Below are 12,419 nucleotides of genomic sequence, written 5' to 3'. Positions count from 1 at the left end.
TGTGGTGCTTGCTGTTTTATTTTAACTGCTCTGTGTACCCATGAAACAGGTTGCCACTGAGATTTTAATTTAAGAGAGATGTGGGAATTAAAGTCTGTCTTAATTTTACTAACAAAATGAGGGTGAAAGAGGGGACAAAGAGTGAATTTTATGGTGGTGTTAAGTGAATCAGTGATAAACTATAAATTCGTTTCATCCTTGCCAATTCAGGATCCATGACCATAATGTAGAGTTGTTATTTATTTTGTGCAATAGACTTTTCTCAGTGTATCATAGCTTGTGTTTTTTACATGGCAGAATGCAAGACTTCCATAGCTTTATGTTTCTGATCCATAATGTGTGAAATTTCAAAGGTTATGTTTCACGATACGAGTTTCAGAATGTAGACCTGACATTTATGGAACAAATAGAAATCTGGGACTATGTTGCTTAATGCAGCCAAGTGTTACATATCTTTGTTGTTAATAACTTAATTTTTAACATTCTCAGCATGTCATGCATTTAAGCTCAAATGAAAGTAGTTTTCTGCATTAATGGTTTATCTGTATGCTGCGTTTTTTCATTACGATTTGAGAAGATGTGGGAAAAAAAAAGTTTAAAAAAAAAATCCTAAGCAGCAGTAAAATGAAAACATAATGCCTGACATTTTGCTTCTGGGGCTCTTTTGGGGGTGTATTTTTCCCCTCTCTTCAGTTACCTTTCAGTCTATATTGTTTCCTTTCATTTCTAGTTCAGGAAAGACTTTTTTTTTAATTTATTTTTTATTGAAGAGAGTCTACCATTTTGTCACATGGGTGGAAAAGTCTTTCCTATGTCAAAATCAACTATATATGAAACGATTGTTCTTAAGAACAGATAATGGCATTCATGAGCCCTCCAACACACTGCTACACTCCAGCGGGGGCATAAACTTCCCAAAAATGAGGAGACCTGCTCTTGTAACCTGTTTATGAAAACCATCTTGGAATTAGAATATCTCTGTTAATTGCATGACGTTTTTCTTTTGGCATGTATCTTTCAAGTTTGTGTTTTCTTAAAACTTTTTTTTTTTTCATGTTATGTTGAGTTCTTTGAATGAAAGTGGATTGATAGGTTTTTGGCAATAAAATAATTTTATTAAACAAATTAATTATGCCAACCCCTGTATAATGACCGTGGCAGTGTTATTCAACAGATGGTCACAGGTTCTGTTTTATGAATGGGAATATTGGGAATTCTCCATACTCATTATGTACAAGAGATTCACAGATGTCCTTTGCAAATCTGCTTGTGAAAAGCTGGATGTAAGTACTATATTTTGGCGGTGATTTTAATGTTTAACTTGTATACCACATGACCTTTCATTTTCCTTTTCTCCTGTTTTATTTATGTGCCATACTGATAGGACGACAGGAATGTTCTACAGACTACTTTAACAGTGATCTGTTCTAGGAATTTACATCTCACAGCTTTTTTTTTATTTTTATTTTTTTTTTTTTAACTGAAGCATTTAGCACGAAGTGGTTGAATAAATTTGAAAAGTAAACAGAGTTTCATCTCATTAAAGACAAATAATTATTATGTAAGCTATCATACATGCTATATGTGTTTCTATCTTACTTTCAATAGTAAAAGTGACACCTTATCATTTGGTAGTTATTGGCTCTTTCTTGCAGATCCATGGGCAGTTCAGCTAAGAGGTCATTTATCTCTAAATATAGATGAGTTGCAAAATGTTCTGTCAGTAAAAGATGCTGGTGTAGTTTGTGTTAGTTACTGTTTCTGTTTCTACAATGAGATCTGGAACCATTTTTCTTTGGGATAAGTCATAAAATTTCTCATTTTCCTCAGTGGTAGTTACAAATTTTACTCATCTACTTTGTGTTTATTCCCTTCACCAGAAGAGCTAAAGCTAGAGATTTATCTGATTGTGGAGACAAGGAAAGCACTAAATTAGTTTGGTACACTGAAGGCTCAATATAGCAAAGCATTTGGTGTGTGTTTCACTCTGAGTAATCCCATTGACTTCCAAGCTAAGTAGAATTAATCTTGGGATACAAGATTCTTGTCTTATCCTACAGTAGTCTTGTATCCTAAAATTAATATCCCTCAGGCGAAGTGTAGAGCAGTTATATATTCGTCCTCAGCAGAGACTGCACACAATGTCCTTGGTTTATACTTAACTCCTTCTGGTGTTTGGCTTTACTAGAAACTAGACTTCAGTCTGCATCTTCTCCATATACTGGCTTGCTCTTGGTGTTTTGTTTTCATGAAAAGACTTGTCTAGCATCAAATTTGGACCCTGCAGCTTTACATCCAAAATAAAGATACAAAAAAAAAAATGTTGTGATTAGCTAGGAATAATTTCTCATAATTTCTCCCACTAAACAGAATGACTGGGCAAAATCTCAGTCATCTCTTTACCATACGTGTCAAATGTTAGATCATTTACTTGATGCTTTAATACTCTGCTCTTCTGCCTCATATCTTTCCTTTGACAAATGTAAAGATAGAGAGGCATAGGAATGATTATTATCATGTTCTTTAGGCACAGCATAATTTGTTGGCATTTTGTGATAAAACTTTGACTTAGATTTTCATGTTCACATAGTTTTCACTTTTTTTGCCATTATACAACATGACTTTTGTCTGTCCATGTGTATGTGCCTATTCTGCCAGCTTGGGTCATCCTGTACAGAGCTGAACTTAACTATGGGCCCTGCTTTGTGGACATGGAGGAGGCAGTAAAATAATGAATGTTAGGGGAAAAAGGAAACCCTAAAAAGCAAATATATATCAAAGGGAAACATCGTATTTAAGGTTTGTGCGTCAGTCTCTCATGTTGAGGTGCTTAGCCCCTAGCGCAGCAATGGGCTGTGCCGCAATGTGAATGGTTCTGGTAGCAGCATCTGCCTGCTCTCCACCATGTTTCTTGCCTTTGTGGCTCTTGGGGCTTGCCCAAGACATAGTGGGATGGGTAGTTTGGTTCTGTACAGCCACGCGAGCACAGCATGCTGCCTGGAAGTGCCAAGACATGGCCTTCCCACAACTAGAGAGAAGGTAAGTGAGAGATTTGCTTGGCAAACACTGGGTCCGGCAGCGAGTGCGTCACCTGGGGCAGACAAATGTGGCCTGCCTGTCACGATGGAGGTATGCCACGTCCTGCTCCCCCTCCTTCATGGCAATTGGGTCTAAAGCACGGATAAGTGGCTGCGAGGCTTTGCAAGGGATCTACTTTTGTCACAGTGGTGGTATAAATCATTAAAATGGTGCTTCCCTAAGATGCTGGCAATGAGGTTGTGGTCCTTGGTAGAGGTGGAAGTTGTCTTGAAAGACCAGAAGGAGGTTGGAGGAAAACATGGGGCATTGTGTGGGCACTTACTCATTTGTCTAGGGAGGATGTCACAGAGGATGGATGATTTTCTCTTTGTTCTTCATCATGTAAATCAGGCCATGGGGCAACAATACAATGACTGGGCTGTGGTTATACCAGTATATTGTTATCAGAGCAGTTGGCTGTCTTTTCACTTAATTTTTAGTAGACTATTTTTTACGCTCTAAGTGGCATTGCTGTTGAACAAGGGTCACCTGGTTTGACACCTAGCTTGGCAGGACTGTGCACTGGGGTACGTTTTTGGAATCTGGGGGGGGGGAATTTACTGCTTGAGAATTTTTAATGTTTTTGAATTTTGTGTCCATGAGTCTGGCTGTCCTTGCCCAACACCAGTGTGAATTTTCTGTCTCAGAAGTGTTTGAAGTATAGGCTGTTCTTTATTGCTTTCTGCTTGCGTCTTTGGTTCAGTGCAGATCTGACCAGCTTCTTCTCTTTGTTTGATTTCGAGTGTTGTAATTTGCTTTTTATTGCACAGTGCTTATGTGTCTTTTAAGAAGTGTACTATAAAAGGGGTTAATCAATGAAACAGCTTTTATGTGGTTTGGTGTATTTTATGTTGTATAGTATGTTATTTAGAAGAATAGAGTGATATTGATTTCTTTTTTCAGGAATCTTTTTTTTTTATTATTATTATTATTTTTTAGCTGAACATTTTGGAAAGATTGCAGATTAATTGAAGTTACAGATTTTAACCTTCTAAGTCATAAGTCATTCATGCTCATAAAACTGCAGGAATAATTTGTTTCAGATATGTTCCTTGTTGATACAGTATTACTTTAATAAATCCCCTCCCTCCCCCCCCAAGATCGTAACACAAATCGCAGTTATAAAAAGAGAGTGCAGAGTAAGACTGGAGGAAAATGGGAGGATAGAAGAGATCGGTATTAAGCCCAGCCCATTCTGATTAATTCCAGAATTTTAATGCTTGCAAGTGTATTAATAGACAAGCATTCGTATTTGTATATTTTAAGATCTTTTGAATGAGGTATCATTTTCCACGTAAAACAATCTGGCAGGTATTTGTTATTTCTAACCTTTAAATATTTGGTATTACATTATCAACCCTGTAGTCGATCCATTTATGAAACACAAAGCACTCCCATTTGTAGAGATTTATTCTTGTATCATTTTTCCCGAGATTTGCCAGAACACCATCATGTTCGTGTTCTGAAGGTTAATGCCCAAAGTCAAGCAGGCAGAAGCCAAGTGCTGCAAGGTTTCCAAGATTAGGACTGATTCCCTTCACAAAAATAAATGATTCCTGCCATGTTCAGTGATTTTGTGCAGCACTACTCACGGCTGAGTGAGTGCATCAATACTGTAGTCCTTACATGCTGTACATACTGATGACACTCTGTGTTAACTTGATTGACTGAGCAGTATACTGGAGAGGATGCACCTGCGAGAGATGTGCAGACATATATATTTTTATTCTGGTTTTGAAACATTTATTTTACGTTTTTTTTACTCGGAAGTCTTAGTTTCACATTCCATGGGTTATCATGTTGTGCTGTTAAGGTAGAGCAAACAGTTATGTGCTTCTTTGTTGTCAAAACTGTATTGGAAAATGATCTAAGGTGCATCTTCTTTCTCTTTATAACCAAAAGCCTGATTTTATGTTTTAAAGGAAAATGACATAAAGGGGACGAGTGTGAAGTCTGGCAAGTCAGTAGCTATGTAAATTATGCTTATTTTAAGAGATTCAGTGTAATGGTAGAGAAATGTCTCATGTAATTCACTTACAAGCAGTGTTTTTTGTTACATTTTTATGTTTTGTTATCATTTTTGTAGGCTTTAAGACAACAGCAGAAAAGAAGAAATGGAGTCTCAATGATGGTAAACAAGACTGTTCCTCGTGTTGTTTTGACACCATTAAAGGTGTCTGATGAGCAGTCGGATTCACCTTCAGGTAAATAGCTAAAGGACTATTTGCAAGATCAGTGCTAGTCACAGAGCCTTCCTCTGAGTCAGATGTGTAGCGTGCAGAACTAGGGACTGCTGAAAATGATGTTTCCACTTGGAGGCTTTGTTTAACATCTTTATTTCCTTATAAAATCTGTGATGCAAGGACAGGGATTTTTCTTTAATTTTAATAAAGAACTGAAGGCACACAGTAAAATGGCAATTGATAATAGCAGCAGCTTTGAAGGAATGCAAAGTAACATTTTGTTTGGCTCTGGAACTCTAATGGAGGACCACATGCTGGTATTCAATGCCATAAAAAGGAGAGGGGGAAAAAAAGGCAAGCTTCTTTATGAATGTGAATTTGTCTCTCAATTCTGTGTTGCAATACTAGGATCCTTTTTTTAGCTTTTCTTGTTCTGGTGCTGTTCTTATCACCACAGCATAACCTTGACCTTTAGTTCTGGTTGTTAAGTTTCTTCATTTTAAGCAATTTCTATGTCTGTGTTTAACACAAATTGACAATTGTATTTCCAGGCATCTCTCTTCTGTAAGTGTTGCTTCACAGAAAAATGATCCTTTTTTACCTTTAAATTGCTTTACTGCCCTATAACTTGGGGTTAAAATATTTTTAAAGATATCTCTTGTGCATTATAGGAAAACATTATTTTTATTAGATCAGTGAACATTTTTATTGACTGTAGTATTCAGTAAACTTTAGTTTTTGGCACTTAATTGATTTATTGATCTTTTTCTTCCATTTCCTCTGATGATGAGAAATTGTATTGTGACCAGAAAGGTGTGTTGCCTTTCAGCAAGTAGATGTCAATTTTTTTTAATCCTATTTTTGCTTTGTTTACGGAGGGGGAAGGGGGAGGAGGGGGGGCTGGTGGTGCAAGTGCATCAGTGTCATGTTTTGGGTGTTTTATTTTTTCCTAAGGATCTGAGTCTAAAAATGGTGAAGCAGATGGTTCTGATAAAGAGATGAAACATGGGCAAAAGTCTCCAACTGGGAAACAAACAAGCCAGCACTTAAAGAGGTTAAAAAAATCTGGTTTAGGTGAGTAGGAGTAGAATAAATATCTTATTTGTTATCTTAATGTTGAGATGTTTGTAAACTCGGTGTTCTATTTAAAAGTTGTATTTTGCTGGTTTATATCTGTCCCTTTCTCAAACTTAGAAGTTGACCCTTTCTCAAGAAGGTATCTTTCTTTCTGGCTACCTGTAAAATCCATAGGCTTTTTTTTTTTTTTTTTTTTTTTTTTCTTTCCCAGAATGCTTTTCTGTAGTTGCTTTTTAAATTTGACAGACCTAACCAACCGCAGACAGAGAGGTCATCTAGCAGTTGGCTTCTGATTGCTGCATTATGATTTTTGGGTGGATGGCAAGGGGTGGGTTAGCAAATATTATTTCTTCCTGTTAAATTTGCTTGCAGTCTAATACCAAACAAATACACTTAATCCCAAAGAGAATAGCATCTTTTCTTACATATCCGTCCTATTAGAAGTTAACCCTCTTTTCCTCACTTGCATTATTCCATGTCGTATAGAGATTTGGTACATCATTTTTGATTGATTCTGATTCTTTGGTTGATTTGTTTCTTCAGCTGGATCCTTAATTATTTTTGAAGCTACATCTCTTGAGGTGGTAGATATAGTGTCTGGTTCTTATTTTCCATGTTTTTAGCAAGATCCATGGATGTTGATCTGTAATTAATGCAGAATTTTATCTGAAGAGATGCAAGGAGAAAATTCTCAATAGCTCCATGTGATAGGCAGATTTTTCTGCTCTGCATGAAACATAATTGGAAATGTTCCCTAAGGAACAGAAACAGTAGTATTCACTAAGAAGACTCTTGTCTCAGCTAAAGTAAAGTAGAATAATTACATAACTGTTTCTTTATCTTTACAAAGGACCTTTGCATTCAGCAGACTGCTGAATCATTTAGAGAAATATTTTTGCTATGTGGCCATATTGGCGAAATTAGCAAACAAGCTTTTCATAGTAGCTGGATAATCCTAAAAAATATTTAATGTCTGTTTTTGTGGTGATAAGATAGTTTTTCTTTATTAGTGACCTGACCTAGTTCTATTTTTATATATAACAATTCTGTAAAATAGCTTGAAGATATTTTACTTCCTAAATATCATAGGTTGCTTGTTAAATAGTCCATTGCCAGTTCCTGGTGAGCTGTTTCATGCAACCTTATTGTATCACGGCCTCCCATGAAATTGTATTTTGCTTTTATATATTATCTTCCTGCAGAATATTTATTGATCTCAGATGGATACCTAGTGTCTATGTTGATCAAATGGCATTACTCAAAACTGAAAATACTCTTTCAGTATTACAACTTTGCTGCACAAAGATATGTTCAATTTTAGGTTATTTCCTGTAACTTTTCTCTAGATGTAAAACTGAGATACATAATTTAATGTATCCGTTCTTCCCCAACCCCAGATATTTCATCAAAATGGCGCCTGGTGCCAAATACAGAGTGAATACATTAGATTTTTTCTTGGATTTCAGGATAAATTCTCCAGTCTTTAGGCACAATCTTTGGAAAGTAGGGGACATTGTGTGAAGTTTAAGGTGTTCAGTGATTTCTGTCCTTTTCCAATTTTGATTTTCATACTTTGATGTAGAAACATGGTCCTCCCACACTTTTCATAGGTAATTCTCTATATTGGAGATTAATCTCTTTTCCAAATCTGTAAGCTTGTGTTTCTCTCTCATACTCTCATATTCCACATTCTGTTTCTGATTTGGCCAGTGGTTCCCCAGACTACGGTAGCAGCTACATAAGGATTCAAAATGTCTGTCTTTGTAGAAAAACAGTATGAAAAGCACTGGCATATGCTCTGTCGTAACGTTGTCTCCCTCATAGTTACAAGTAGCTATGTGGTAGAGACGTATGGTCAAATTCCAGAGAGTGGCTACTTTCCATGCTACTCTCAAACATTTCCCTAAATCTCACTACAAACTCGAGACCTACAGTAAAGGTCCTAAAACTAGGAAGGATGCAGGAGAGAGAATTTGTTCTGGTGGTATATTTTTGTTGTTGTTTGTTTGTTTGTTTGTCTTTCCTTTGGTATTTGTTTGGTTGGTTGGTTTGGTTTGGTTGAGCATGGCAATGCTGGCTATGTACAGTGATCTGCTGGCCTGTTATGCTAGGAACAGTATACGTATTTCTTCAACAAGTTGGTAAGCTGCCTTAGTAGCCTGTAAGTAAATAAGTAGCCAGTCAAGTAAATCAGAAAATGTGTAACTCTGGCACACAGAATTAAGCCTGAGTTTCTATTACTCTCTTGGTCTCTTCATGCCATTAAAATATCTACCAATGTACGATATTACTGACTTTGCAATCATACATTTTGGTTTAGTTTGGATCATCTACATATGCATGGTTTTCCTTAGAATATGAAGCATTAGCTGGGGAAAATGTTACTCCAGTTTGGAGTTACTTAAAAAATGTGGAAGTGTATTCTGTACTGATTAAAGAAAGGAGTATACGTTCAGGCATTAAATTTGGATACATCATACTACTTGTGTTACACTTGGGGATTGTGTTCTATTTGCATTTATATTTAGTGGGTGGAACAGATGGTGAGGACAGTTTACTGTGATGCATTCATGAAAATGAGCACTTCTACACAATTGTCGTTTCTAACAGGGCATTCATTTGTTTGTAATGGAGTCTTTGCAGTACTGAAATACAGTATGTTGAAAATATGTGTTAGAAAAGGTTATCCTATGCTGAATGCAAAGCCATCCTTGTCTAATTCAGTTACTGTTGTTTACTAATAAGTAAAAGGAAATTGCAAGAATGTTTGTGGGAGGCTGTGACTGAAGGGGAGCATATCAGTTGAGTAACATCAGTGTTGATAGCAGTGAAATATTCGCTACAATTGTTTTTTTAGCAATTCTGCAGGAGTTTGTGTATGACCTAGTCAAGACCCCTTTTGCAGCATCATTGAAATATTTGGAAGAACAACAAACCAAAGCCTGGAGGAGTTTCCTAGGAAGTGTTAGAAGTCTCAAAGTTGTTCTGGCCACCTGCGCTCCTCACTTCTTCCATTTCTGTGTTGAGTATTGCAGTATGTTAAGACTGGAAGGCAAAAAGGGTTATGGCAGTATGTATATATCCTAAGCAACACTAGTTAGTTGCTTTTCAAAGGACTTTATAAGGTATCTTGTAATATTATCATAGAAATAAATCAAAATGAGGCCAGGCAGGACATCCAGTGGTCATCTAAATTGTTTGTCAGTCACAGGGCAAGATCAGCTATACACCTGTCACTCCTGGCAGATATTTCTCTACAAATTCTTAAAAGTTTTCCACTGATGGAAATTGCAATTCCTCCCCATGGATTTAATCTGGTGTCTTCTTGACATATGTGGTTAAAAGCTTTATTTTCCCCATATCTTACCAGTAATGTTTCTTACTGTGGAAGAGTTTAAGCTCATTACCTTTGCTATCTGCTGTGGTCAGTAAAAAGACACTGATCTTTACCCCTGTACATCAGACTTCTATATATTTTCCCCTTCCCTCTGCGTAACCTTAGTCTTATTTTTCCTCACAGACCCTGTTTTGTAGACCTCTGGTAATTCTTGCTGTTGCCTTCTCTGCGTTTACCATTTTAGATCACAAGTTCTTGCAAAAATTCTAAGAAATGCATGTTTTCAAACACTAAATTAACCCTGTAAATATTCTCATCTCTGTGATCAGTTTATTCACACAGGTAGTTTCTAGCAGGTGGAATGAGTTAGGCAGGCCATAGTGCTCTGTGGATGCAGAACATAGGCCCAAGAGCAGCTCTCTGTAATGATTGATTGACATCAGTCTTGTAAAGCAGTCTTTTGCTTGGAAGTAGATGCACAGAATTATGTTGATGACATTACAAGAAAATTTGCTGCTTCTGCTGAGTTGAGTTGATCTGTTGAGCTGGAAGTAAGGATGTGTCTGTTGTGATGCTGACTGGAACATACCAAGAGCTCAAGAAACAAATACAGGGAATATAAAAGAAGTTGTTACACACCTAGAAAAGGCTGTTACCTCTCTCAGAGTACTCTTTCTGTGGACCTTGCTATACTATACAATTAAAGCTAAACTACTGGAATTGTTCTTGTTCTCATCCTTTATTTATGTTTAAAGTTATTTCTTGTTTATTCACTCCAGGACATTTGAAATGGACCAAAGCTGAGGATATTGACATAGAAACACCAGGATCTATTCTAGTGAACACCAACCTGAGGGCTTTAATAAACAAACACACCTTTGCTTCTTTACCTCAGCACTTTCAACAATACCTCCTTCTTTTGCTTCCAGAAGTAGACAGGCAGGTAAGTAGAAGCATGCAAAATTTCTTTATGTACTTACCAAGACTATTTTAAAGTGTGCTTACTTGGGCTGTCTTGATTGACTAAGAATTGTTCTAGAAAAGAGAAAGAAGAAAATTTCTTCATTAGGTAAATACTTTATTAGGTAAAACTGTTAGAGGTAGAATGAGTGTAAACTTTACCTCAGCATCAACCAGATTCTGCTTCCCTTCTTTCTGGAAATTGCTATTCCCTGATTTGTCAGAATGGAAACTGGCCAGCAGATCTTCCAAACTTGTCAAATCTCTTAATTAGCTTTCTTTTAAATCTACAATATTGTAAATAAACTTCTCATCTTCAAGACTACTACATATTTTCATCTTTGACCTTCCTGGGAACTCTACCAGCAAAGCCTAGGTCAGTGTTAGTTCTGTTGGCTTGTTCTCCTCCTACCCTTCTACACATGCCTATATATGTGTCTGCTCAGTTCCAGTGCACTAAGTTCATTCGTTCATATTTTTTACAAGGAACTTCTTGTTCTAGGCTCACTGCTTTTGGCTCATACTGGTTGTTAATCAGTTATGTCAAGGAGAAACATTTGAGGAGTAAAAGCACTGAAATAAAAGTATAACTTTGTGTAGATTCCTACAGTGTTTAGTCCTTTGTGCATTTGTTATTTAGATTGCAGGCTTCCCAGAGCAAGAAGAAATCTTTGCCACATGTCTAGCAGTTAAAATAGTGCAGAGAGCCAGCATCAATTTCAGTCACACATTTGCTTGACTTCCAGGGGTAATCAGGGTTACTGATCTCAGTGGGTGCTACTCATGTACTTTTTCAGATACATTCTTAGGCAACCTACCCAATTAGGGCATTGAATTTTTTTGCAGATAGTCAGTATCTCACTTTGTATTTATTAACTAGAGGATGCAGGTCTCTTAAAAGAGTGATTAAAACACGGATCTTAAATCAGTAGAAAAATGGCATGAATTCATTCCTTAAGCTGTTACTCGGTAGCTTCTACCACAGTAACACAAGGGAAAGCATTGTATGATAAAAAGAGAATGAAAAATTGTATTGATGTGCATTTATTCAGCCTCTTACCCAATTACACACTGTATGTTATGGACTAAAATAACATACTTTCATAATGGAATATTTGTAAGAGAACATTAAAAAACAAAACTTCAGGAGAAACAATATAAATGTATTTATTCTCAAGCTCCCACATGGTGGTCAAAACCAGTACTGACGAATTTTAAGAAAACATTTTCCCCTGCAAAAAACAGATTTTAACTTTGTGCCCAGAAAACCTTTTACTGAATATCTTCTAGTTAAATTCATGTTTTCTCTCCAAGCATCATAAATTACAGTGTTCAGACATTCAATTGCAGGCACTGTGGCCTTATTTATAAAGTTTCTTACTTGAAAATTTATTAAAACACAGAGGCTCTAAAACTGACAGGCCATTCCCCTTCTTAATCAGTTTCTTACAGCACAGATTTTGGCAAGAAAATCAAGAGAATTAATTTAATTACAAGTCACCACTAAAAGGCAATACGTTTCTTTTTAATTAGTATTTCAGAAAACGTTTACATAACGCACACATTTCAAGTGTTATTTCAAAGGTCCAACATTATGTAATTGGATAGTATTACTTCCCAGGAGAACTAGTCACAAAAAAGAGTTGTCATGCGACACGTGCGGGTGTCCTTCTATCTCTGTTCTTCTCACAGTATTCTGTAGGTTTGTACAGAATACTGTATTTTAAGGTACATTTGGAAGGCAGAAGTCTTCCTTCACCTCTGGTGGATTAATGTAAATGTAT

At 36.5% G+C, this 12,419-nt stretch overlaps 1 protein-coding gene across 5 annotated transcripts in view; it reads left to right on the top strand.

Moving 5' to 3' along the window:
* ASXL3 (ASXL transcriptional regulator 3) overlaps nucleotides 1-12,419 on the top strand; it is a 130,677-nt gene that overhangs the window by 75,186 nt on the left and 43,072 nt on the right. For all 5 annotated transcript variants that reach the window (XM_084510706.1, XM_084510702.1, XM_084510703.1 and 2 more), the window contains 3 exons: nucleotides 5,165-5,282; nucleotides 6,216-6,335; nucleotides 10,455-10,618. In XM_084510706.1, coding sequence (XP_084366832.1) covers nucleotides 5,165-5,282; nucleotides 6,216-6,335; nucleotides 10,455-10,618 — 402 coding nt within the window. The remainder of the gene's footprint in view (nucleotides 1-5,164; nucleotides 5,283-6,215; nucleotides 6,336-10,454; nucleotides 10,619-12,419) is intronic.

The sequence above is a fragment of the Aythya ferina genome (genome assembly GCF_964211825.1).
Source record: "Aythya ferina genome assembly, chromosome: 2".
In the NCBI taxonomy this organism is placed as follows: domain Eukaryota; kingdom Metazoa; phylum Chordata; class Aves; order Anseriformes; family Anatidae; genus Aythya; species Aythya ferina.
This window is presented reverse-complemented; position numbering and strand designations above follow the sequence as displayed.